This window comes from Phyllostomus hastatus, unplaced genomic scaffold (assembly GCF_019186645.2).
Source record: "Phyllostomus hastatus isolate PE091 unplaced genomic scaffold, TTU_PhHast_1.1 phas_contig_34, whole genome shotgun sequence".
In the NCBI taxonomy this organism is placed as follows: domain Eukaryota; kingdom Metazoa; phylum Chordata; class Mammalia; order Chiroptera; family Phyllostomidae; genus Phyllostomus; species Phyllostomus hastatus.
The window spans coordinates 30,678,225-30,704,657 of NW_025333857.1; the positions used below are offsets into that span (position 1 = coordinate 30,678,225).

The 26,433-nt window shown below is 36.5% G+C and overlaps 1 protein-coding gene across 2 annotated transcripts in view; it reads left to right on the forward strand.

Annotated features, from left to right (window-relative positions):
- Positions 1 to 26,433, forward strand: part of SMC5 (structural maintenance of chromosomes 5) — an 89,413-nt gene that overhangs the window by 2,324 nt on the left and 60,656 nt on the right. For both annotated transcript variants that reach the window (XM_045840176.1, XM_045840177.1), the window contains exons 2-3: positions 2,798 to 2,939; positions 9,568 to 9,620. In XM_045840176.1, the coding sequence (XP_045696132.1) occupies positions 2,798 to 2,939; positions 9,568 to 9,620 (195 nt within the window). The remainder of the gene's footprint in view (positions 1 to 2,797; positions 2,940 to 9,567; positions 9,621 to 26,433) is intronic.

Consider the following 26,433-nt stretch of genomic DNA (forward strand, 5'->3'; position numbering starts at 1 on the left):
AAACAGGACTAAAAAAGAGCCCACTGCGTTTAGCAATTAGGAAATCTTTGACCCTTTGATGAAGCCATGGAAGAAGAAAACTTTTGCATTCATAAAAGAATGAATGAGTGAGGGAGTAACCTTGGATGTGAAGAGGATAATTGCAGAGCTGGAAAATGCAGAGCTAAGTGAGGTTTTATTTTCATAGTGAAAGGACTTGAGTTTTAGAAATGAAGTAAGAGAGATAAGCTTAGGCAACCGAAATGGTCTGGGAAAGAATGGTCAAAGGAAGGATCCCTATGAGTGAACCAAGTCAAATAGGGTTGGGAGTGGAGGGAGAGATTTCTAGGCAGAAGGAAGAGCATGTGCAAAGGCTTTCTCAGAGGAAGGAAGGAAGCCTAAAATAGTCAAGAAACTGAAAGAAATTCATCATAGGTAGAATTTACAAGTCTAGTTAGAGAAGAAGGGGAGGGAGGTAGAAAAAGGGGAAGCTAAATTATGAAGGATCCTATTTTTTCTTCTTTTTGAATTTTTTTGACAAGTGACTTCAGATTTGCATGTCTATGAAAATGATTTGGTGATTGATGGAGGGGTGTTGTATGCAGAGGTTAAGGAGATGATAGAATAAAAGCTAATATAAAACTAATACGTAGGTTTCTGATATGGGCTGTGGGGTGAATGATGGTACCATTCACTAAGAGAACAGTGGGTTTTGTTTTGAATGTGCTAAGTTTAGGGCGACTGTTGTGGGGCATCCAAACAGTTATTGAGGTGGTGATTTAATATATAGGTCACCTGGGCTAACTTTCAATATATGGATACTACCCGAGGCCATAGAGAATACCTGAAATACCAGGCAAAGTATATAGTGTGGGCCTTTGACAATAGCAGTTTCAGGGGAAGCTTAGGCAAAAGGGAACTCACAAAAAAAAATTTCCCAATAAACATAAGAGTCAGAACAGTTAATTTTTTTTAAATACAAAGGATTTGTTTTGTTTTGGGGAGCTCTTCCTGTTTATAATGTATGTCTATTGCATAGGCTGCAGATTCTTACGCTTTTGTTTTCATTGTTTTCTTAAATACTAGTTGTATCACTATTTTAGTAAGACAGTCGCACAGAGATTTCACAGAAGGAGATTCAACTGTTGAAAGAATGGGGCTTGTGTGTTGTGATTAAGAAGTTCCAAGTCAGGTAATTTTCCAGCTGTGTGAAATTCCCCAACTAGTTTTATTTTAACCATTATAAAGGATTCTATCAAGATCCAGCTGCTAACAGAACAAAGCCTCTGAAAGATAAAGTAGATAGATGTTGTGCAGAGATGTGGGGTAGAAACCTGCCAGAAAATACTTCTTTACCACGTGTTTTTATTTTTATTACCACCTAGCATTTCAAAATTGTTAATTTCTTTGAGTATTAGAGTTGAAGTGTGTTTGGTTAAATTACAAGCCTGTGGCAAAAGTAGGTTTACAGTTGTGAGTATGTGAAACATGGTTTATTTTACTATCTATTAATTGTATATTTTCCATATGAACAACTGTAAACCTACTTTTGCCACACCCTATATTTAGTAGGTTAGTAGCAGTTAAAACATTTATTTTGGGGAATTAGTTGATAGCTCACTGAAACCCCATGGGAACAAGACATTCTTTATGGGTTTTAATTCAGGGTATTCGAAGATAAGCAAGAAAGATATCTGAGTCAGAGTTTGCTTCACACTTCGCCATGGCTGTCTCAGGCGACTGCCAGGGATTAGATGCTGTTGCTGTAGGTAGCGTGCTAGACAGCGTGCAGCTTTCTGGCACAAGGGAATATTTCACTGTTACTTGGTGCTGATGCATTCCTGTTTCCTCCCATGGGAATAAATTTTATTTGAATATGGACTGTGCCTTCCTGGGTAAATTTCTGCCAACAAATTAAAGGAAATGGATATAATATTTTTAAATTAATAAGAAAATGAAACCAATGGGTTGATGTATATCTTCAGTTTTCTAATTAGAGTAAAAACAATTTGTTTGGATGCTTTCAAATATTAGACTATGAGAAGTTGCCATTAAGTATTGTAATTAAGACAAATGAAATGTAAAAATCTATAGACTTCAAATGATCTATGGCTTCTCTTACATAAAATTTTTAAAAATGTATTTTATTTGTATAGTAGCTTTGTTATATTTTTTCATGTCTTATAATTGTTCAAAAGGAATAAATAATATCAAATTTGTTTTATTCAACAGACTTATTCTTGAAACAGGCATTTGAAATCTTATTTTTCTAATGTTTTTATTTTATTTTTCAATTACATCTCATTATTTTGCATTAGTTTCAGGGGTACAGCATAGTGGTTAGACAATCATATACTTTACCAAGTGTTCCCTCTGATATTTCCAGTACCCACCTGGCACCATACATAGTTATTACAGTATTAGTGACTATATTCTCTGTGCTGTACTTCACATCCCCATGGCTATTCTATAACTATTGTACCAATTGTACTTCTTATTCCCTTCACCTTTTCTACCCAGCCTACCACCCAACCCTCAGTCTGTCAATCATCCATTTTTCCCCTGTATCTGTGAGTCTTTCTGTTTTGTTAAATTGTTTATATTTTTCTTTAGATTAGCTCTTTTGTTTTTTCCACTGATGGATTTTTCCCCTCTAGTTTATTAACAACCTATAATAATATTAAATTTGTAAGATGAGCTGGCTCTGAAAGGAATTTTAGTTAGCCTGTAGATAATGATAATGTAAAGCAAGAAAAATGCTTTGGTAAAGAAAATGTTATTCTTCTCTGCTTAGTAATTTTACTTCTTTATAATTCAGAACATACGATATCTGTGAAGTATGCCCTGGACCCCATTTGAATATGATTATTGGAGCTAATGGGACAGGGAAGTCCAGCATTGTGTGTGCCATTTGCCTTGGATTAGCGGGCAAACCTGCTTTCATGGGACGGGCAGATAAGGTAAGTTAACATAAGTACTTTTTTAAAAATTTCAAAGTGGTGACTTGCTTTTAGTAAGAAATCAATTTCTACATTTCAGTTCCTTTGATGTAGCAGAAGTGTAGTGCTTGAATATAAAGAATGAAGTTGGAAGGAAGAGAAGGTGGGGGGAACTTCCCATTTCTAGAAGTATTTGGGGCTGTATCTATATGGAGAGAAATTCTCTGAGTATATAACACTTTAAGTTCTTAGATAGTCCAAAATGTTGTTGGGTTTTGTTTTTTTTTTTAATGTATTGCTGGGCTTGTGGAAAGGTGAAGTAAATTTACCAATGACAGAAACAAAATAGTGTGGATCTGAAAACTTAAGCAACTCTGGAGTTGTTTTTTCAGGGGCACTTGCTTACCTTGTACCTAAAAGCCTGGCTTTGGATTGGTTCCATGGGATAGGGGCCCCGAAGGTGGTGGGAAAGGGCTAGAATATAAAACAAAAAGCCAAGCAGTATATGCAGCAGAGAAAACAACATCTCAGAATGGGACAGTGGAGTTACTTACTTATCTCATTGTAAACTCTGAATACAATGGGGAAAAAAAGAAACTCTTCCAAAGAATTCTTAACCATAAGACTTAACACATATTTGGGCCTCGAATTCATATTACCTGTATGGCCTAACTATCATAAATGGTAATTTTAGTTTAGAGTGGTTTCAGTTAGTAATATCTCCAGGCATTGGCAGAAGTAAATGCAAATCTTCTAAAGGAAAATAGCCTCATTCTGTCCTCAAAAGAATTCAGACATAAAAAAGCCTAAGAAATTCATGAGTCCATAACTAAAAATCTCAAAACATAGGGCAAAATGAATCACCAAAAATAAAAGATAACAAAAATAGCAGACTATACAATCAGACTATAAAGCTTGTAAATAGTCAGTGTAAAGTAGGAATATTTAGTTTAAGGAAATAAAAGAACTTTGCAAGAGTAACAAAGGAATAAGTAACATTAGGTAAATTTGAAAAAGAATCAAACAACTTAAAGAAAAGTACTTTTGCTAAAGGGTTCAGTTCTCAACTTGAATTCACATAATCTAGCTGCAAAACATAAGGAAAATCAGTAAAACTCTTTTTTTCAGCAGAACTCTTAATGAGAAATTACCGATGCATAATCACAGTAGGAGGTCTAATAATCAATAGATCAATTAGAGAAAACATTTGTAAGAATACAGGCATACCTTGGAAATACTGTAAGTTTAGTTGCAGACCACTACAATAAAGCGAGTATCACAATAATGCAAGTCGCACTAATTTTTTGGTTTCCCAGTTCATATATAAAAGTTGTGTTTAGCCCTGGCTGGCGTAGCTCAGTGGATTGAGCACGGGCTGTGAACCAAAGTGTCACAGGTTCGATTCCCAGTCAGGGTACATGCCTGGGTTGCAGGCCATGACCCCCCAGTAACCGCACATTGATGTTTCTCTCTCTCTCTTTCTCTCCCTCCCTTCCCTCTCTAAAAATAAATAAATAAAATCTTTAAAAAAAAAGTTATGTTTATACTACAAGGTAGTATATATAGTAAGTGTGCAGTAGCATTATGTCTAAAAAAATGTACATACCTTAAAAAATACTTTATTGCTAAACAGTGCAAACCATGTGAGCTTTCATTGAGTCACCATCTTTTTGGCATTGATAGACTCACTAAGTGCAAGATAGCCACAAAACTTCAATTTGTATATTAAAAAAATCAATATCTGCAAAGTGTAATAAAATGAGGTATTTCTGTACAGAAGATCAGCAATTAAGCTTGAACTAATGGAAAGGTTATAAACACTGTGGTCAACAATTGGAGAGCACACATTCTTTTTAAGCACAAATGGAACATTAAAAACACCATCTACTGAAGCATAAAGCAAATATCAAAGAATTGTTACCATATTCTCTCTTAACAGAGAGAAATAATAACAAAAAAATAACTAAATTTATTCCATTTGTTTGGAATAAAAAATATACTTCTGTGTTATACACAGGTCAAAGAAGAAATCTTAATGGGAATTAAAAAATAGGAGCAGAAAATAGTTAACAATGATATACTAAGCCCCACAAAACAAAAACTACTTCCAAAAAGATTAATGAAATCAGTAACTTCTGAAAAGATAATGTGGGTGGTTGTAAAGAACAAAAAATAAAGGAATGAAAAAGGTAGTAGTTAAGGTATGTTACCTTGTGATCCAAACACCCCCAAATTTAAGTGGTTTGAAAATACAAACTATTAATTCTTGCTCTTGCTACTTATTTTAGTGTAGATCCTTTGTCATGACTTAGGTACTTAGGCACTTAGGCTAATGGAGTCATTTCAATACAAACTTCCATGATTGTCACATTGGGGAAGGGAATTGGCTGGTAACATATCCTACAAGAAGTGATACATCTTTGTTTCACTCAAATGGCAGCAAAGCAAGACAAAAGGACACATCTTGCATCAAAGAAAATGTGTAAATACGAATCTGCCATGGGCTTGACAGAGAAGCAGAATATTCATGAACTGCCCTGGTGGTTACCACTGACACATTACCAGAATGCAGCAGAAATTTTAAAGGATTTTAAGTGCCCTGACTGCTGTGGCGCAGTTGGTTGGGCGTTGTCTCACAGAGTGAAAGGTTGCTGGTTCAGTTCCTGGTCAGGGCACATGCCCAGGTTCAGTTCCCAGTTGAGTGACTTACAAGAGGCGACTGATTGATATTTCTTCCCCTCTCTCCCTCCCTTTCCTCTCTCTAAAAATAAATAAGTAAGTAAAATTTAGAAAAAGATTATAAGAGAATATTATGAACCACTTTATGCCAATAAATTTTAAATTTAAAAAAATGAATATATAGGTTTCTACAACTATATAAATTATCAAAACTGACTAACAAAAAAATAAGTCAGGTGTTAACATTTTTCTCAGAACTCTAGATAATTATGGATTAGTTCAACCACAATAATTACTAATTTTACATAGAAAATATGACTGTAGGTACCAAAATTGGTCAAAGAAAGAGTGAGAAAATTACAAACCTGTCTCATTCATGAATATAGAAGCAAAATTCTAAAAAAAAAAGAAAGAAAAAAGAAACAGCCTGCTGAATCTAGTACATAAAATGCATAATACATCATGATCAAATTGAATTTATTTAAGGCATGGGAGAGTGATTGAACATTAGAAAAACTTATGTTTTAAAGAACTGCATGATCATCTCAATAGGTAAAGTATTATTAAATTCACAGTAATTTATGATTTAAAAACTCAGCAAATTAGGAATTGATGGGATCTTTCTTAATTTTATAAAAGATATCTATGAAAGTGCATAGCAAATTCGGGAATAAGCCGAGGTCACCTACTATCATGGCTATTCAATGTTGTACTGGAAGACTGACAAAAGATACAAGTTGGAAAAACAGAAAACTGGTCACTCACAGCAAAGTCACTCACAGGTCATATGAGTGTCTGCGTAAAAACCACACACACATAAAACTCTAGATAAGCTTCCTGAGCATTAATATGGAATTTTCTCAGGATTGCTAGAAACAAGATTATATAGCAAAAGTCAATTGCAAAAGTACACTAACAGTGAACAGAAAAATATAATAAAAGGTATCATTTACAATAGCAACAAAAGTACAAGTTACAGAGCAGTAAGTAAACAAGACATGTATGGACTATATGCAGAAATTATAAAATTTTATTAACAAACTTTAATATTTGATTAAATAGAAAGAATCACTGTTATCACTGACATAAAAATGTCATTCTTCATGCACATCCAATATCATTCCAGTCAGAATCCCAGTACTGTTTATAGAAAATTACAAGCTGGTTCTAAAATTTAGATGGAAGAACAAAAGACCAAAGAATAGCTTAGATATAGCTAAAGAAATAGAACAAAATGGGGAAACTTGTCCTACCAGATATTAAGACTTAATATGAAATTATAGTAATTTAAGATATACGCTTTTGGTGTGGAAATATAAAATAGACCAGTGCAATGTGACAGAATTAAAAGCCCAGATATAAAACCATAATTAGTATACTCTTGATTTACAACAGAAGTGACACTGTAGATGTTGGGGGGGGGGGTGGGTGGAATTGATAAATGGTACTGAGACAGTTGGCTGTCCAGACAGGAAAACAAGAAATTGAGTGTGATCCTCACACTTTAACAAAAAATAATTTAAGGTGAGTTGAAGATGTAAATGGGATTTACCTAGAAAGGTTATTTTTCAAAGATTTTATTTATTTACTTTTAGAGAGGGGGGAAGGGAGGGAGAAAGACAGCAAGAGAAACAGCAGTGTGGGAGAAATACCTGGATCAGTTGCCTCTTGCTTGCCCCTGACTGGGGACCAGGCCCATAGCCCAGGCATGTGTCCTGACTGGAATCAAACTGGCGACCTCTCGGTTTGCTTGGGTTGCTGGCCAGGTGCCCAGTAGGGGGCATGTGAGGGGCAAGTACACATTGATATTTCTCCCTCTCTTTCTCCCTCTCTCCCTCTCTCTCTAAAAATAAATAAATAAAGTCTTTTAAAGGAAGTGGTTTCTGAAGTTTCATGCTGGAGATTTCTCACTGGATGATGCTCCATGGTTGGGTAGACCAGTTGAAGTTTACACTGATTAAATCAAGCCACGATTGAGAACAATCAACATTAAACTACACGGGAGATAGCTGACATACTCAAAATATCCAAATCAATAAAGTTATTGGTGAAAATGAAAAATGAATCTTTTGTTTTATAGAAAAAAATTAAATAGACTTTTTGGCCAACCCAATACGTGGTTTTATTTCTTAAACAGTACATGAGGTACATATATACCATTTGGTATATATTTCACATAGAAACCTGTTTTAAAAAGAAAGTCTTGAGAGTTCAGTTGATACCCTACTATAAAATATTCTTGAAACTTGAAATGATTCTTTACATTTTTCTGAAGTTATTGTGAATATTGCAGTATTATCAAAACAATATTAAAAAAAACAATATTACAAGTTTCTTAGCCAGGCCAAAAATTTAATGTAGGGCTATAAGATTGAGGCATAGATTGCTTAAGATTATAAAGAAACCTATTAAAAATATGTGTGTGTTTTTAATGTTACATGGGAGGCATTTATGAGGTAGAAAATATACCACTCTGTTAGTAATTAGACTTCTGACCTTAGTTAATTGGCTGGACTTCCATTTTTCTTTATTTCAAAGATAAGGGGGTTGGAGTAGATAACTTCCAAGGACCAAGGCAGAATTTTATAAATATTTATGTAGTTTTTAATTGTCATAAATTATTTATTAATTCTTATCTCTGCATAATGGTTTGCTAGATTGAACTCCAAGGTGTGTATAGTAAAAATAGATTGGGCTGTAACAATTTTCACCGACCTTCCCATATATTTTTGTCAAATGAAGACACTTCTCATCCTTAAGTGGTAGTGGTTTTTAAGGAGTCTGTGCAATGCATTTTCTTAGATGATAAATTGCAGACTTTGGGTATCCAGAGATGTACGACTATTTAGGGACTTCCCATTTACTCAGCAAACATTTTTAATGTTGTCTTTATGTTTAAATGCTAATATAAAAATTTAACACTGGCATGTTGGGTATCATTCCTATATGTACTCTACAGTAAGAACTGCCTTCTGATTTTTTTTCCTGCTTAGTACCAAGTATTTTGATTGCTGCAAGCTAATACAGATGACACTCCTACAAAAATGCCGTTGTCTTTTCTATTTATGAAGAAACTGAAATTGGTTAAATTTTTGCTTTTCTCAAGATCATGTAACTTATCTATTACTTTCAAGTTACAAGAATTGACTTTTCCATCTTTCTGGGACTTGGTGTCATCATTTATTAAATGGATATAACACATATCTCATACGGTAGCTTATGAGTATTAAATCAGAAAAATTATATATAAAGAGCTTAGCAAAGCAGGATATAGTAACACTTAATAAATGTTAGTTGTGTGTATAATTGTCATCACTGCTGTTACCACTATTAAAAAGATAATTACTTCCCAGGTGTCTTATAGCCTGATTTAAGATCAGTCTGATTTTTTTATGCTCAGAGTCTGTTTTCATGCTTATGCTCATACACATATGGAAACTAGCTCAGATAGTCTTACTTAAATTGTATTTACCCTGTGTATTGCTCTTTTAAAAAATATACTTGGTGACATTATGTCCTAATTATTAACTGGATAAGTTACTAATATTTAATCTGTGCAACTACATTGAAGTTTCCAATAACTTTAGTGAGATTGGATATATAGCTCTTTATGGCTATTCTGTAGAACTTGTTTTCCTACTGTCTCTCTTCTCTCTGAGAGTGTGTTAGGTGTAGTGGCTAAGAACGCAAGCTCTGGAGCTAGATTACCTGGGTTTAGATCCTCGATCTGTACCACTTCTGGCTTTGTCATGAGTTTTGTAAAAGGCTATCTGGCATATAAAAAGTTCAGGAAATGGTAACAAATAGTATTGCTTTTTGGGGGTAGAAACAATAAAGGGGCATTTCATACAGAGTAGTTTTTGAGTTAATCTTGATCTGACAAATAATAACAACTGCTAAATCTCTTATTCTGAGAATATCATTACACAGTTCACTATGTGTTTTTGTTTTTGTTTTTTTAATTTCTTAGGTTGGCTTTTTTGTGAAGAGAGGGTGTTCCAAAGGCATGGTTGAAATTGAATTGTAAGTGTTAAAAGTGCTGAAACTACTTTTATCCCTAGAATTTCTTAGCTTATGTTCATGCTTTCTTGATGACTTTAGAAAAGAATAATAATGTAGTATTATGACATAAATATTGGAAATATTTCAAGAATATTTAATCCAGATAAAAATTTGTAATGTATCTTTAAAACCAAAATTGTAAGAATTTTCTTTTGGAAAAATTATTAAGGAAATTGTAAGTTTATAGGAGATAATGCAATAGATATATAACACTGTTACATATTCAGTATGAAATTGCAGTATTTTTTTTACAAATTGAAGATATTTTTGTGTGTGCTGATTTTGAAAGTAATACTTGCTTGTTAAAAATGTTAATAATGTAGAAGTGTATAAAGTTGAAGGTGAAGGTCTTCTTGATATAATTGTATTTCTCAAAATACATGGTAAATAATTTGGTGAATCTCATGTATGGCAAGTACTTGGCACCAGTGTCACCATTTTCCATTTCCTCCTTCATGGCAGAGATCGATAATTCATTATGGTATTCATTTTCCTCAAGCCTAGATGTTACCAGTTTATCACTCTTGGCACCCATTTCTTATGAATCTGACTTAGAATTTAAGATGAAACCAGTTGACTATCTTGGTGTATATACTTTCAATCTTTTACAGATGACAATGCACGTGGTTTAGGTGATTTGTAGAAAGTTTTTTCAGGGGGAGTGTTTATAGAAAGTCATGGAATTTTTTTAGCTGAAATAGCTCTTAAAGATTATCTGGTAATCCTGTCATTTTATGGAATATGAAGAAGTGATCTTTTTTCTCAAAAATAGTTTAAAAAATTTTTATTTATGTAGAGATGAGTAGTAAGTACACATGGAAGTAAAAAGAAAATAGATTTTACTTACCTTATTAAAATATCATGAGTATTTTACTGAAGGATGCAAAACCAAGACCTAAATAAATGGTGAAACATATTCTGTTCCTAGAAACATAAATTTAATATTAACATGTCAGTCATTTCCAAATTAATATATACATTTGATATAATTCCAATGAGAGTCTCAACAGGTAAGTTTACAAGTTGATTTTAAAGTTCATCTGAAAGAATAAATGTGCCACAAAACCCGAGGAGATTTTGAAAAAGCAGAATCATGAATAACATATTTGTGTACCAGATGCTAAAGTATACTATAAAGCCATTTATAGCATGGTATTGGTGCTGAAAGAGCAGCAGAATGGAGAAAATAGGGACAGAGCTGAATGTATATGAGAATTTAATTTGTTGTAATGGTGGCTGTTTAAATGGGTGGTATAATTACTCATATTGAGTTGGAATAATTGCCTGTTAATGTTTTTTAAACAGAAAATAGGCTATATGTTTACTAGTTATCAAGGAAATCAAAATAATGATTTTTTCCCTCTGTTTAGGAAAATTAAATCTAAAATCCATTAATATGAAGGTACAGGGAAGTTGATCCTGTCATGCACTGTTTGTGGGAGCCTAAGCAGTATATCATATTTGGCAGTATTTATTGTCCAAAATAGAATTTTAAATAGAAATATTCTGCCCTGGCTGGCATAGCTCAGTGGATTGAGCGCGGACTGGGAACCAAAGTGTCCCAGGTTCGATTCCCAGCCAGGGTACATGCCTGGGTTGCAGGCCATAACCCCCAACAACCGCACATTGATGTTTCTCTCTCTCTCTCTGTCTATCTCCCTCCCTTCCCCTCTAAAAATAAACAAATAAAATCTTTTAAAAAAAATAAGTAAATAAAATCTTAAAAAAAATTAAAAAAGAAATATTCTTTGATCTGGTTACTGTTCTAACAAAGATTTACTCATTTGCACAAAATTAGCTTTTTCCTAATTTTAATAGTGAAAAATTATAAACAACTCAAAAGTCCATCATTAAATAAAATTTGATATATCATATAATATCCATTATGGATGTATCCATATTATTCAGCATAAAGAGGAGTGAGGTCTTGATAGATCCTAGTTTGTGTGGACCTTGAAAATATTATGCTCATTGAAATAAGCTAGACACAACAACTATAGTCTATAATTCCATTTATGTAAAATGTTCAGAGTAGGCAAATCCATAAAGACAAAATAGATTAGTGGTTCCTGGGATGTGAGGGGAGGAGAGAAATGGGGAGTGACTTCTTAATAGGCATGGGCTCCTTTTGGGCGTGATGAAAAAACTCTGGAATTATAGGGTGGTGATATTTGCACAGCCTTGTAAATATATTAGAAACCTTTGTTGCTACATACATTCTCTTACCTTAAAATGGTGAAAATGATAAATTTAATATTATGTATATTTTCCCACAATAAAAAAATTGAATTTTATACTTCAAAATGGTAGAAAATAGATGTGAATTGTATCTCAATTTTAAAAATTGCCAAAGATCCTTGTGAGTTAGCCCTGGGACTGTTGATTAATCACAGTGGTTTCTTAGATATTGAAACTAAAACAAATATACTAAGCCAGTTACATATATAAAATGCAGGTAGAGAATTAGTATTTAAATTTCAAAATTCTGTTATGGATGGCTGCAGATGTTAAGTACTCTTGAGTTTCTACTATTACAGTTGTTTTCTTAGTTATCTTAATAGATAAACTACTAGCTCTAATAATCTAACCAATGACCATTAACCAGAGTTCTGTTAGCAAGTCTGGCACAAGCAGTGGTTTTCCTTTCCACAAACAACATAGTTACATTGTGGTTCCATTTGGGTCCACATGGCCTTGAGAGTGCTAAACACAAACTGGTTCATCAGCAGTTACTGAAATTGTTATTGCTGTTGAATAAACACTGCATTAATTAGGCACGTACTCATTGAGTATAATGGTGAATAGAATAAACTCTGGCATGGATTTATGAAATCATTTTTCAACTCTTTATTGAGTGCCTGTACCTTGGGGAATACAGCATTCTGTCTTCATGGAATTCATGGTTATGAGGGTCGGGGGACAGAAAAATAAAGAGGTCAGATATACTATGTTTGATGATGATGATAATAAGTATATGTAGAACAATAAAGCAGGAAAGGAGGATAGGGAGTACCAGAGTGGTGTTTACAGTATTGAGTAAGATGACCAGGAAAGTTCTCAGTGAGAAAATAGTATTTGAGACAAGACTTGAAGGAGATAAGGGGGTGAGCATGGAGATACTTGGGAAAATAGCATTTTGGGTGGAGGAATCTGCAAATGCTAAGATCCTGCGTTGGTACCCAGTGTGACTGGATTGCAGTGAACAGGAGACTAGTAAAAGATAGGTCTGGAAATATCAAGAAGCCAGCTAGCTCATAGAGTCTTGTAGGCCAATGTAAAGACTTTACATTTGTTTTCAATAAGATGTGAGGCCACTAGGATTTGTGCAAAGGAGTGGCATTTTAGTTGCTGTTTAAAAAACAGATTGTAAGAGAATAGAGGCAAAAGCTTGGATTTCAGTTAAGTGGCTAATAGAATAACCCTAAGAGAGATTAAGATATTTGGGATTTGCTCACAAATTGGATAGAGGGTGAGAAGAAAAAGGCATCAAGGACTGTAAAGTATCTGGCATCCTTAAATGGGGAGATTCTATTAACTGAGGTCAAGAAACCTGCTACAGGAGGTTTTGGGGTAAGATCAGAAGTTCATGTTGGAGTAAATCATTTATCATTGAATTAAGATGCTACCACTTATAAAATGCAGCTTCCTGTAGCAGAGAGTTTAAAATGTGCACCCCAATTTCAGAAATGTTAAGGCATAAAACAACAATAAAAAGAACCAAATGCTTTTAAAGGTTAATAGACCACTGAGTAAATAGACCACTGAGTAAATAGACCACCTCGATTGAGGTGCCTAGTAGATGAATGTTGAATGGGTAAAACTATAAACCCTATTGCAATGCAGCATTTATAGTTTGAACATAGGAAAGGCTAGGAAAGGAAACTGGGAAGATTTTGCCAGTGAGTCAAAAGAATGTATCTGGAATGTAAAGCTTTAATGCCAACAAGTGAGTAATCTGTGTCTGATACTGCTGATAGGTGAGGTAAAGTGAGGGAGTGAGGACAGAGCTCAAGATTTAGTTATCATTGACCTTGGCAAGGTTTGAGGGGAGCTAGTGCTTTTATTTACTCTTCTTGAATGTTTAGGAAGCCTGTTGAAAATATTTATGAGCTGAGAACTGAATGATAAAAATGAGCCAAGTATAAGAAGAACTGGAATTAAGAGTATTCTGGGCAGAGGGAATAGTTTATGCATAGATCGAAGGTGGCATTGTTTGCTTCTGAGGAGCAGGAAAGTGGTAGTTTGGCTTGAATAAAATGAGATTATTTGTTGTATGATTCTGAAAAGTGCCATTTACATGGTTGGAAATATTTCCTTCTGTTCAATTAATTTCCCAATATTCACCCAATTTTGCATTCTTAGATTAAGCACAGTGGTCATAATTTGCTTTTGATGCATTGCTAGATTTACTTTTATGCTTTATTTGGGGTTTTTATATCTGTATTTTGTTCGTGAGATATTTGTTTGAATGTTTAAACTTACTGGTAAAATCATCTGGGTCTAGAGTTTTTTTATTTTTAACTTGATTTAATTTATTTAATGGTAATGGGATTGATTAATTTTACTATTCTAAAATTTTTTTTCAGTTTTTGCTAGTTGTATTTCCCTTTTTTATTCATATATTTTTTTCTTGATTTGAAAAGAATGGTTTGTCAGTTTTATTGGTCCTTTTCAATGTATTAACTTTTGAAAGTGTTTTGGTTTTATATCAGTTTTCTATTTCATTAATTTCTACTATCATTTTACTAATCCTTTGAACTTTTGGTTTTCTTGTTTTTTTATTTCTTAAAATGAATACTTGTACTAATTTTTAGTGTTTTGTTTTTTCTAACATAAATAGTTATGGTTAAATTTTTCCTGTTAGTATTTAGTTCCATCTCCCAAATTTTGGTACATAATATTTTTTCCGTTTATCTTTTTGAAATATTTTATGCATTTTTTTGAGGTTATAATTAGAAGTTGTTTCAAATTTTAATGCAGTGATTTTCTTGTTATATTTCACTATTGATTTCCACTTTGGTAGTAGTGTGATTAAAAAATATAAATATATACATATAAATATATAGTATGTGTATATACACACACAAGGTCTTTATGGTATTACCAATCCTTTGAGATTTGTTTAGGTTTACTTTTTGTAATGAGCTTTCACAATTGTCACTTGTTTGGTTGAAAGAATGAATAGTCTGCTGTTGAATGGGCAGTCTTCCATATCTGTCCATTAGTTCAAGCTTACTAAGTGTATTGTTAAATCTTACATTTTTGCTGATTTTTGTTAATATCAACTGTCAGATTGATTCCTAATTTCTGAGAAAAGTGTATTATAGTAATCCTCTCTGTAGGTTTGTAAATAACCCTTGTCCCGTCAGTTTTTGCTTTATATTTGGAACATTGTTAGCTGCAACTAAGATTCAAATTTTTCTATCTTCCTAGTGAATTGAACTTTTATTATTATGTACTAACTTTACTTTTTAATGCTTTTTTACCTTGGAATCTTTTTAATTTGCCATTAATGTAGTGAGCATTTTTTTTGAGAGTATATTTTTTTACTATCTTTTTCATTTATTTCAGTCTTTTATCTTTTGTATTTTATTTAAACATGCATAGCCAGGTTTTTAAATATAGCCTTTAATAATGCATATAGTCCATTTATATTTATTATAATTTACTTGTATGTTTGAATTATTTTTACTGTCTTACTGTGTGGGGGTTTTTTTTTTTAGATTTTATTTATTTATTTTTTGACATAGGGAGGAAGAAACATCGGGGTGAGAGAAAAACATCAGTTGGTTGCCTCTCGAACATGTCCCCATGGGGACCAAACCCACAACCCAGGCATGTGCCCTGACTAGAAATCAAACGGGAGACCTTTAGCTTTGGGGGAGGACACCCAACCAACTAAACACCAGTCAGGGTTGGTTCTGTGTTTTTTATTTGTCCCACTTTTTATATTCCTCTTCTCTCTGGCATTTGTTTGAATTTTTTGTTTGTTTAATTTTTCTTTATTGTTTAATTTTTTAAAATTATTTTTTAATCCTCAATCGAGGATATGCTTTATTGATTTTTAGAGGAAGGGAGAGAAACATCAATCGATTGCCTCCTGTATGTGCCCTGACTGGGGATTGAACCTGCAACCTAGGTATGTGCCCTCCTCGGAATTGAGCCATCTGGCCAGGGCTGTACATACTTTTGTTTCTTTTTTCTTTTAAATGAAAGTTAGGTTTATTTGACTTACTGCAGCAAGGGAGGAGACACTCCAGAAAAACCCAGGGCATCCGAGTTTCATGATCAGGTCTCTTCATATTGATGATTATTATTACCATAATTAATTATTGTTTAGTTTCATCCATAATGATCTAGCAGGGAAGAAGATGAAAGTGTGCCTAGAGCCAGCATTAGTATGGGAGCAGCAGGCAGCCACTCCTGTTAGTTGGAAAGGGAAATCTTGAGTCCCATTTTTGGTTTCAGAGTGGCCTTTTGTCTGTCTTGTTGAAAGGTGGTTGGATGTGGAGGGTCCTTGTAGCACATTGTTTCTATTCTGTGGGCACTTTCTGTATTTATTTGAATATAATATAGTCTGGCTGCCTGCAGGGCTGGTTTTTGTTGTTGTGTGTTGTTTTCATTTTTTCACACACAGAGAAACTTAGAGGATGTCTTTGAAGTCTTTATACCTTGGCACTGGCTGCACAGCTTTGGGTGGCTGCCTTTGAAACCGGGAAAGCTGGTGTTCGTGCTGCCTGTCACCTACCAGGCCCAGTAAGCAGAGACAGGGATTGAATCTTTATGGGTGTGTTATTCAGATGGTTGGCAATCTGAGGAGAGAACAGGTTTGTACTCTGACAGACTGCCTTACATTCCATTTAAAATGGCCCTTTTTATAAAGAGAACAAAATGTAGATAAAAGGTTTGGAATTCAGGGAAAAGTTAATTGGATTAACAAAACTGCAGTATTCTAGCCTTGGGCAATGGTCATCTCACTCTGGAGTGCAGTGGGTCAGATACCATCTTGAATTGGTTTTAGTCCTGAGGCACAACATAGAACTGCTTCTGGCCTCCTGGACTCAGGGTGGGTCATGTCTTCAGTTCCTGGAACAATAGCTTTTACCTTCATTGATTACTAAGTTTATTAGCTATTACTTAAACTGAAATCTTCTCATTTTCAAGTTCCCTATCACCTTCACCTCTTGTGCCTGATTTCCCACATTAGTATGCATGGATCCCTTTCAATACTGATACCCTGAGTGTCAACAGGGCTTATTAAGAGGTCATTGCAGTGCCCTAGGACCTTTAGTGGGTGCCTTGTCTGATGTTGTCTGTCTAAACGTTAACAAGGGAGAGAAATAAGAAAGCACAATTTTAGCTGTTTTAAACATGAGCCATTGCCCCCCTGCCTTGACCTAGTATGGCTCAATTGCCTTGAGTGATTCAGAGATTCTCAGATACCAGGAGGCAAAGGCACAGTTCTGTTAAGAATTCTATAAGAATAATCTAAGTTGCAAATGACCATTAGACCAATTTTTTTCCAATACAATTTTACACAGGGCCAGGTCATCAGAGTTTGATCAAGTACTAACAATGAAAACATACATTTGATGCTTTTTGAAAAGAAACTCTTGCATTGCTTTCAGTAGAATCAAGATGTATGAAATCATAGCTGCTGTTATTTTTAAGGCCTTTTAAATATGTCAAGTGCTTTGCCTACTTGTTTTGCTTAATATATGCAGCTACCCTGTGAGATTAGTATCATTATCCTCATTATATAAATGAGGAAGTTGTCTCTGAGATTTGAAGTGACTTGATCTAGACCTCTCAATCAGTGAGTGGCAAGGAAAGATTTCACGCCTAGATGTGTCTTACTCTAAGCCAGCAAGCCAGAGAAATTGGGTACTACGGCCTTCAGAGGGACCCCACTGTGGATGTCAGTGCCAGGGGAGCCTTGGACATGCTTTGAGCTCCTCTGGGTCTGGCCACTTCTAACTAGAAGTTTGCACTTACCTTACCCACTATGAGTGATGGCCACCTAGGTGGCCCTGGAAGAAACCCATCCCTACATAAAGTCTTGATCCCCTCATGTCTCAGCCTCCACTATAGCCCCTACTTCCCAAAAGTCAAACTCAGAAACTGTGTAAACACAAATCCAAGCAGCCCAAGCGAAAGAAAGGAGTGGCCCTATGATGTCAAGCCTGAAGATCTGGGCCAATTTGAGGAAACCAAGGCTACAGGGTTTTTTGTCACCTAAGAGTCCTTTAAGTCAGGGGGTTTTGTTTTTGTTGTTGTTGTTGTTGTTGTTGTTGTTGTTTAATGCAACAACACTGGATCCTCCATGGCTTCTTTGTGGCTTGGTGATATCAAGACACACCTGAGAGAAATTTGCCTTCATGAGACTTCCTCCGTCCTGTTACACAGGTCTTATAGTTGTTCATGACTAGGTCCACTTGGTGTATTGTTCATGTCCTGGCCACCACCTTTATGCCATGTAGAGCAACTCCCATCCCTGAGCTTCATGATAAAGATAGGTGATAGATAGTGCACCAGGAAGAGCTGGATAAAGAGACTCATGAGGGAGGGTGGGGATCAGCCTTCCCACTCACAGGATACATCCAAATGACCAATTCAAGACATTCAGAGGATAGTGTCTGGTGCATGAATTTACTCCTGTGAGTATGTAGCCATACATAAGCTTTGTGCCAGGTCTTGTGGTTGGATTGCAACACATCCAACATTCATCCAGTGTATTGGTTGGGTAGGGCTGCTGTTATTTCACAGAGTGGCTCAAACAACAGAAATTGACTTTCTCACAAATCTGGAGATTAGAGTTCAAGATCAAGGTGTCAACAGGGTTGACTTCTAAGGTTAGCTGTGTGTTAGTTATGTATGGCCTTTATTATGTTAAGGTATGTTCCCTCTATTCCCACTTTGCTGGGAGTTTTTACATAAATAATGTGAATTTTGTCAAATGCTTTTTTCTACGTCTATTGATACACTTGAATTATTTTTATTCTTTATTTTATTTATGTGGTGTATCCCATTATACTTGATATGCAGATATTGAACCAACCTTGCATCTAGGGAGTAAATCCCATTGGGTCATTGATCATGGTGTATGATCTTTTTAATGTATTGCTGAATTTGGTTCGTTGAGGACTTTTGCATCTTGGTTCATCAGGAATATTGGCCTGCAATTTTCTGTTTTTGTAGTGTTTTGGTGTCAGGGTAATGCTGGCCTTGTAAAATGAGTTTGGGAGTTTTCTCTCCTCTTTAATTTTTTGGAATAGTTTGAGAAGAATGAATAGGTATTCATTCTTTTTGACTATTTGGTAAAATTCACCTGTGAAGCCATCTGGTTCAGGGTTTTTGTTTGTTCAAAGAACTAGCTCTTGATTTCATTGACCTTTTGTATTGTGGGTTTTTTTTTAAACTGCTTTCTTTATTTCTGCTCTGATATTATTTCTTTAGGCTTTGTTCTTTTTAGTTCCTTTAGGTATAAGGTTAGAGTGTTTATTTAAGAGGTATCTTCTCTCTTGAGGTAAGCTGTATAGTGTGAATTTTCCTCTTATAGTTGCTGCGGCTCTGTTCCATGGATTTTGGGTCATTGTGTTTTAATTTTTATTTGCCTCAAGGTATCTTTTGACTTCTTCCTTAATCTCATTGTTAATCCCATTCATTGTTTAGCACAATTTAGCCTCCATGTGTTTGTGCTTTTTAGTTTTCTTCTTATAATTGATTTCTAATTTTATACCTTTGTGATCAGAGAAGATGCTTTGATTTCACTCTTAAATCTACTGAAACTTGATTTGGGGCCTAACATGTGACCTATCCAGGAAAATTTTCCATGCGTACTTGAATGTGTAGTCTGCTGCTTTTGAGTAAAATATCAAGTAAATCCATCTGATCTAGTATGTCATTTATGGCCACTGTTTCCGTGATCCAGACAGACTTACCCTCTGGGGTCAAGAGGGTGTTCAAGTCCCCTACTATGACTGTATTGCTGTATTAGGAGTATAGATGTTTCCAAGAGTTATATCCTGTTCTTGGATTGATCCCTTTATCAATATGAAGTGCCCTTGTTTGTCTTCTGCAAGCCTTGTTTTAAAGTCTGTTTTGTCTGATAAAGTATTGGTACTCCAGACTATTTTTTATTTACATTTGCATAAGACAGCTTTTTCATTTCCTTTTTTATTATATTTTATTGATTATGCTATTAGAGTTGTCCTAATTTTTTCCCCTTTGCTGCCCCTCCTCCCAGCATCACCGACTCCCTCAGGCCATTCCCCCACCATTGGTCATGTCCATGGGTCATGAGTGTAAGTTCTTTAGCTACTCCACTTCCTGTACTTCCGTTTACATCCCCATGGCTATGCTGTAACTACCTATTTGTACTTCTTAATCTCCTTACCTCTTCACCCATTCTCCTGTACCCCCTCCCATCTGGCAGTCATCAGAATGGTTTCCATATCCTTGGTTCTGTCTCTGCTCTTCTTGTTTGCTTAGTTTGTTTTTTATATTCAGTTATTGATAGGTATGTATTTTTTCCATTTTATTGTTCATGGGTTTGATCTTCTTTTTCTTGAGTAAGTCCCTTTAACATTTCATATAATCATGGTTTGGTGATGGTGAACTCCTTTAATTTTTTCTTATCTTGAAGGTTCTTTATCTCCCCTTCGATTCTAAATGTTATCTTTGCTGGGTAGAGCAATTGTGACTGTAGTTCCTGCTTTTCATGACTTTGAATATTTCTTGCCAATCCCTTTTAGCCTGAAAAGTTGCTTGTGAGAAATCAGCTGGAAGTCTTACAGGAACTTTCCTGTAGGTAACTAACTGCTTTTCTCTTGCTGCTTTTAAGATTTTCTCTGTATCTTTAGCTTTTGGCATTTTAAGAATGATGTGTCTTGGAGTGAGCCTCTTTGCATCCATCTTGTTTGGAATTCTCTGTGCTTCCTGGACTTGGATGTCTATTTCCTTCACTAAATTAGGAAAATTTTCTTTCATTATTTTTTGAAATAGATTTCCAATTTCTTGCTCTTTCTCTTCTCCTTCTGGTACCCCTATGATATGAATATTGGACCTCTTGAAGTTGTCCCAGAAGCTGCTTATACTATCCTCACTCTTTCGGGTTCTTTTTCTTGTTGTTCTGATCGGTTGTGTTTTGCATCTTTATGTTCCATATCATTGATGTGACTCTTGGCTTTATCCACTCTACGTTTGTTACACTATAAATTCTTTATTTCAATTAGTGTATTCTTTGTTTCTGAGTGCATCTTTTTTTATTCTGTCGAGGGCCTTACAAAGTTTCTTGAGCATTCTTATAACTAGTGTTTTGAACTCTGCATCCGATAGGTTGTTTATCTCCATTTCGTTTAGCTCTTTTTCTGGAGTTTTGATCTGTTCTTACATTTGGGCCATGTTTCTTTGCTCATTTTGGCTGCCTCCCTGTGTTTGTTTCTGTGTATTGGGTAGAACTGCTTTGACTCCATGTCTTGGTAGCATGACCTAACATAGTAGGTGTCCTGTAGGCCCAGTGGCACAGCTTCCCTTTTCAAGAAGCTGGGTACTCGAGGTGTGCCCTCGTGTGGGCTGAGTACCCTTATCTTGTACTTGAGCCTTGGTTGCTGTTGGCAGATGAGTGGGAGGAATTTCCCGGGCCAGTCAGCCACAGGGGTTGGCAGTGACCACTTAAAGACCAACCTCCACCCTCTGTGGAAGATCATCTGTTCAGGGGGAAGGTGGTGGTTCTCAACATGGTCTGCAGCTGTCCACTGGGTGTGCTGGCCCTGGTGTTTCCCAGGTGGTGCAGGCCAAGGTCAGCCCCGACCTGTGTTTTGCCCAGGGCCACCCTGCCTAAGATATAAAGCAATCTGGTTGTTCCTTGTGCTGGGTTTGGAGGTTCTCAGGCAAAGTGAAGCTGTGAATCTAGGCTAGCTGCTGCTAGTGCTGGGCCTGGGGCTCAATGAGGCCAGCTATTGCTTGTTTGAGAGGATTTAGGAAGTTGTGAAGCATGAGTGAAGACCAGCCATTCACATGGAAAAGCCACTTGGGTGGGCCTGTAAATTGGGTGGGGCAGAGTCTTTGGGGATGTCCGAGGTAAGTCAAACAGTGTTAGCCAGGTTGATTGAGTCTCAGTTATGGCACCAGCTTGACAGCCCTGTGGTGGGAGGGTTTAGAAAAGGAACAGTGGCCTCTGCCAGCCTTGATGCCAGACATTTCAGCTCCCCCCTGTATGCCAGTGGTGCCTTTCAAGCTGCTACCCCCATGCTGGAGCTCAGAGGGAGTGAGTCTAGTAGGTGAGTCCATGTGTGGGTTCTTTAAGAGAAACTGCTTGGGACTCCAGAAGTTTCTTCCCCCACCTCAATCCCCACTGGTTTTTGCAGCCAGAAGTTGTGGGGAGTTATCTTCCTAGCACTGGAACCCTGGACTTGGGCTGGTGTGGGTCTGGGACTCCTTGTTCCCAAGATAGACCCACTGAGTTTCTGTCTACCACACATGCATGAGAGACCAGCCTGTTAAATGTCTCTGCCCCTCCTACCAGTCTGGATGAGTGGTGTCTTTAATTTTGTACTTGTCTGTCTTCCACTCAGCTTGATTTCTGATGGTTCTGAGTGGTGGTGGTGGTTCTATGTTTTAGTTGCAATTTTGACATGGTTGTGGGAAGTAGCAAGCCATGTTTGCCTATGCCGCCATCTTGACCAGAAGTTCCTTCATTTCTTTACTTTTATTCTGTGTGTGTTTTTTGCCTGAAGTCTGTCTCTTTAAGGAAGCATATGTACAGGTCTTGTTTTTTTACTCATTCAATTACTCTGTGTTTTTGATTGGAGCATTAGTTTATTTACATTTAAACTAATTTTGAAAGGTATGTAGTTATTCTTTTCTAACTGTTTTTGTAGTTCTCTGATCCTTTTCTCTTGTTCTCTTCACTTATATGTTGGTGACTTTCTGTAATGTCATGTTTGGATTTCTTTCTCTTTATTTCTTGTATATCTCTTATAGATTTTTGGTTTGACATTTCCATGTGCTTTATATATACCCAGCTGTGTTTATAGCAATCTTTTTAAGTTGATCACTTAATTTTGAACATATTCTAAAATCATTAAAAATTGTACTCACCTCCTTCAAACTATGTTTTCATCATTTTTTACTTCTTTTGTGTATTTATGTGTATCTGTTAATTTACTATTGTAATTATACATATTTCTCCTTTTGCCTTTTAACCTTTATAGTATCTTTATAGTTGGTTTATCCACTGCTTTTGCTATGTTTGCCTTTTTTAGTGAGAATTGTTCCCTTATATTTTTTAATCTTATTTTTGATCTTTTTAACTTAAGTCCCTTCAACATTTCCTGTAATACTGGGTTAGTGGTAAGAAACTCCTTTTGCTTTTTATCTGTGAAGCTCTTTATCTCTCCTTCAATTCCAGTGATACCTGCTGAGTGGCTTAATTTTGGTTGTAGCTCTTTGCTTTTCAGCACTTTGAATATTTCATGCCACTCCCCTCTGTCCTGCAAAATGTCTGTTGAAAAAAATCAACTGATAATCTTAAGTGAGCTCGCTTGTACATAACTAACTGCTTTTGTCTTGATAGTTTTAATTCCCTCTGTTTTCAATTTTGGATTTTACTTATGATGTGTGTTGGTATGGACTTCTTTGCTTTCATCTCGTCCGGGACCCACTGTGCTTCCTGGACTCGTATGTCTATTTCCTTTGCCAGGTTAGGGAAGTTTTCTGTCATTATTTGTTCAAATAGGTTTTCAATTCCTAGCTGTTTCTCCTCTTTCTGGTTCCCCTATGCTGGGAATGCAGTTAACATTTGTTGTTGCCCCAGATGTCATTTAAACTGTCTTCATTTTTTAAAATTCTTTTATCATTTGCTGTTCTGATTGGGTATTTTCTGAGGCTTTGTCTTTCTGATTGCTGATTCTGTCCTCTGCTTCAACTGATCTGTTTATTCCCTCTAATGTATTAATGATTTCCATATCTTTGTTGAGGTTTTCACTGAGCTCACCTATACTCCCCCCTAAGTTTATTGAGCACCTTTAAAATCAGGTTTATTGCTTTTCTCCATTTCATTTAGTTCTTTTTCTGGAGTTTTGTCCTGTTCTTTTCATTAGGGATGTGTTTTTGTCTCCTCATTTTGGCTGACTCTCTATTTTTGTTTGTATGTATTGGGTAGATCTATGTCTCCCAGGTTTGGCAGAGTGGTTTTATGTTGTAGGTATCCTGTGAGGCCCAGTGGCACAGTCTCTCTGTTCTTTATGAGCCTGTTGCTCGAGGGGTGCTACTTGTGTGGGTTGTGTGTGCCGTCCAATATATTGTAGCTGAGCCGTGATTGCTGTTGGCACATCAGTGGATGGGATTGACCGTCATATGGACTGGCTGTGAGGGCTCACTGTAACTACAGCAGACAAGCTGTTGTGTGGGGGCTTACCCTACAGAGTAGGAGTTGATTTGGCAGGGCTCTGGTGCCGTCTGAATCCACCCTTAAGGTGTTGTTTGTGGAGTTGGTCGGGTGTGCTCCAGTGTGCTGTGAAGCTGGCCACTGGGTTTGCTGGTTCTAGAAACTCTTAGTTGGTGCAGGTTTTGGTCAGCTGTCTTTTGTGCCTGGCCTGGGTCCACCTAGTGGGAGCTACAAAGTAATCTGTGGCTAGTTTACATTCATGATGGTCTTGGAGGTTTTTGGGAGAGGCTATGCTGCAAACCAAGGCTGGCTACCACTAATGCTGTGCTTGGGACCCTTTGTTGGATACCACAGTGTGAGCTGAGGCCAACTGCTTCTAGTTGAAGCTAAATTCCAGGCAAATACAGGCTGCAGCTTTTTCCAGTCTCAGGACTACCTGATGGGCATTAAGGTGCAAGTTGAGACCAGGTGCTGCTTGTGCTGGGCTTGAGGGTATTTAGCAAGAGGTACAGGGCACACTGAATGCAGCTTCTGTTTGTTTGCAGTTTTGAGAACGTTGAGAGGTTTTAGGAAATCTACAGCATTAGCTTAGGCCAGCCGCTTGGGTGGAAAAGCTTCTAGAGGTGTCTCGGGCTAGTGCTTGATTTTGGGTGTGGCCTTGGGGGATCAACAAGCAGCAAAAATAGTGTTAACTGGGTTAATGGAGATCACAGATTTGTACCTGGCAGCCCTAACTGACTGGTTGGAAAGGGGTTAGCAAAAGAATAATGGCATCAACACTTTATATCCCAAGGGGAAGCCACCATGACTCCAGTCGCAGCCGTCACCCTGAAGCGAGTCAATTTTGTTTCTCCCCTTGTGTCCCTGTTGCTTTTTAAGCTGCTGCTCCGCACTGGAGCACAGAGCAGGTGAGTCTGTGAGCAAGCGGTTTGTACAGACTCCTCTGGAGGAAGGTCTGGGACTCCAGCAGACCTGTGTCTCACTCAGGTTCAATCCATGCTGGTTTTTACAGCCAGCTGTTATAGAGACTTCCCTTCCCTGCACTTGTGCCCTAGGCTGGGGACCTGGTTGTGGAGCTGAGAGCCTGTGTGTTCTTCTGGGGGGGACCTCTGGAGCCAAGATATCCCTTCTGATATTTAACTGCCACACGATGGGTCTGGGGCCTGCCCACTCTGTGTCTCTGCCCCTCCTACTAGTCTCTTTGTGGCTGCTTCTTTGTGTCTTTCATTATAGGACTTTTGTTCAGCTAGTCTTAAGGTGGTTATCAATGATGGTTTTTCTGTAGTTTTGATGTGGTCCTGGGAGAAGGTGAGCACAGCTTTTGCCTACTCTGCCATCTTGACCAGAAGTCCCTTAACATAAACACTTTAGTGTCTAATGTTAATTAAATATTTTTATCTTCCTACTGAATAAGACCTTGAAGTACTGTTATTTTAATCATAACATTTTCTCTGAACTTACATGTTATTTTAATTCGATCTTATTTTTAAACCCTTCAAGATATAACTATTATTATACTGTTACTGTTTGTTTAGAATTACCCCACATATTTTCACTTTGCCTTTTCATTCTTTCTTCCATTTGTATTCTTCCCTTTGGGATCTCTTCTGCTAGAGGACATTCTTTAAAATTTCCTTTAATGAGGGTCTTCTAGTGGAACACTTAGTTTTTGTCTGAAAATGATGTTATTTTGCTCTTATCTTGACAACTGCATTTGCTAAGATACAAAATTTTACATTGATTTTTTTCAGCACATGCAAAGTATAATTTTATATCATCTTCAGTTGTGAATCTAATCTTGGTTTCTTTCATAGTAATTCTTTTTGTCAAGAGGATTTTGTAATTATATCTCTTTTTTTGTTGATTCTTCTTTTCTGCTACCTCTGCTAGTTCTTGTTCTTGACGCTTCGTTTTGTGTGTGTGCGTGTGTGTGTGTGTGTTTTGCCATTGACCCAGAGAGATACTCCTTTATGTTTGGACTTTATCTGTGTTAATTCTTTGAGGGTAAAGGTAGATTTCCTACAGAGGGAATTTTTATTAACTTCTGTCACAGACCATTGGACACTCTAAATCTGGGATCACAATACACAGAACTCTCAGTTTGAGGGGTTTTGAGTCTCCTTAGGTATGTCATGTAACTTCAAGATACAACTCTATTTGAAACTGTTTAGTAACTCTTGGGGGAGGTTTTTTGCTTTTTTCACAGTTCAAGCTATTGTTTAAGACAGGCAGTTTACTGTGCTGCAGGTGGGAAGTAGTGGTGGAGGTGATGGAGAATACCTAGTTTGCTCTTACACTGAGGGTATAGCCTTTGAGGGTGGTTTCTCTTAGACTGCATACCTTCGTGACTCTGGGCTGTGTCTGCAACACCCCTCTCCTGTTATA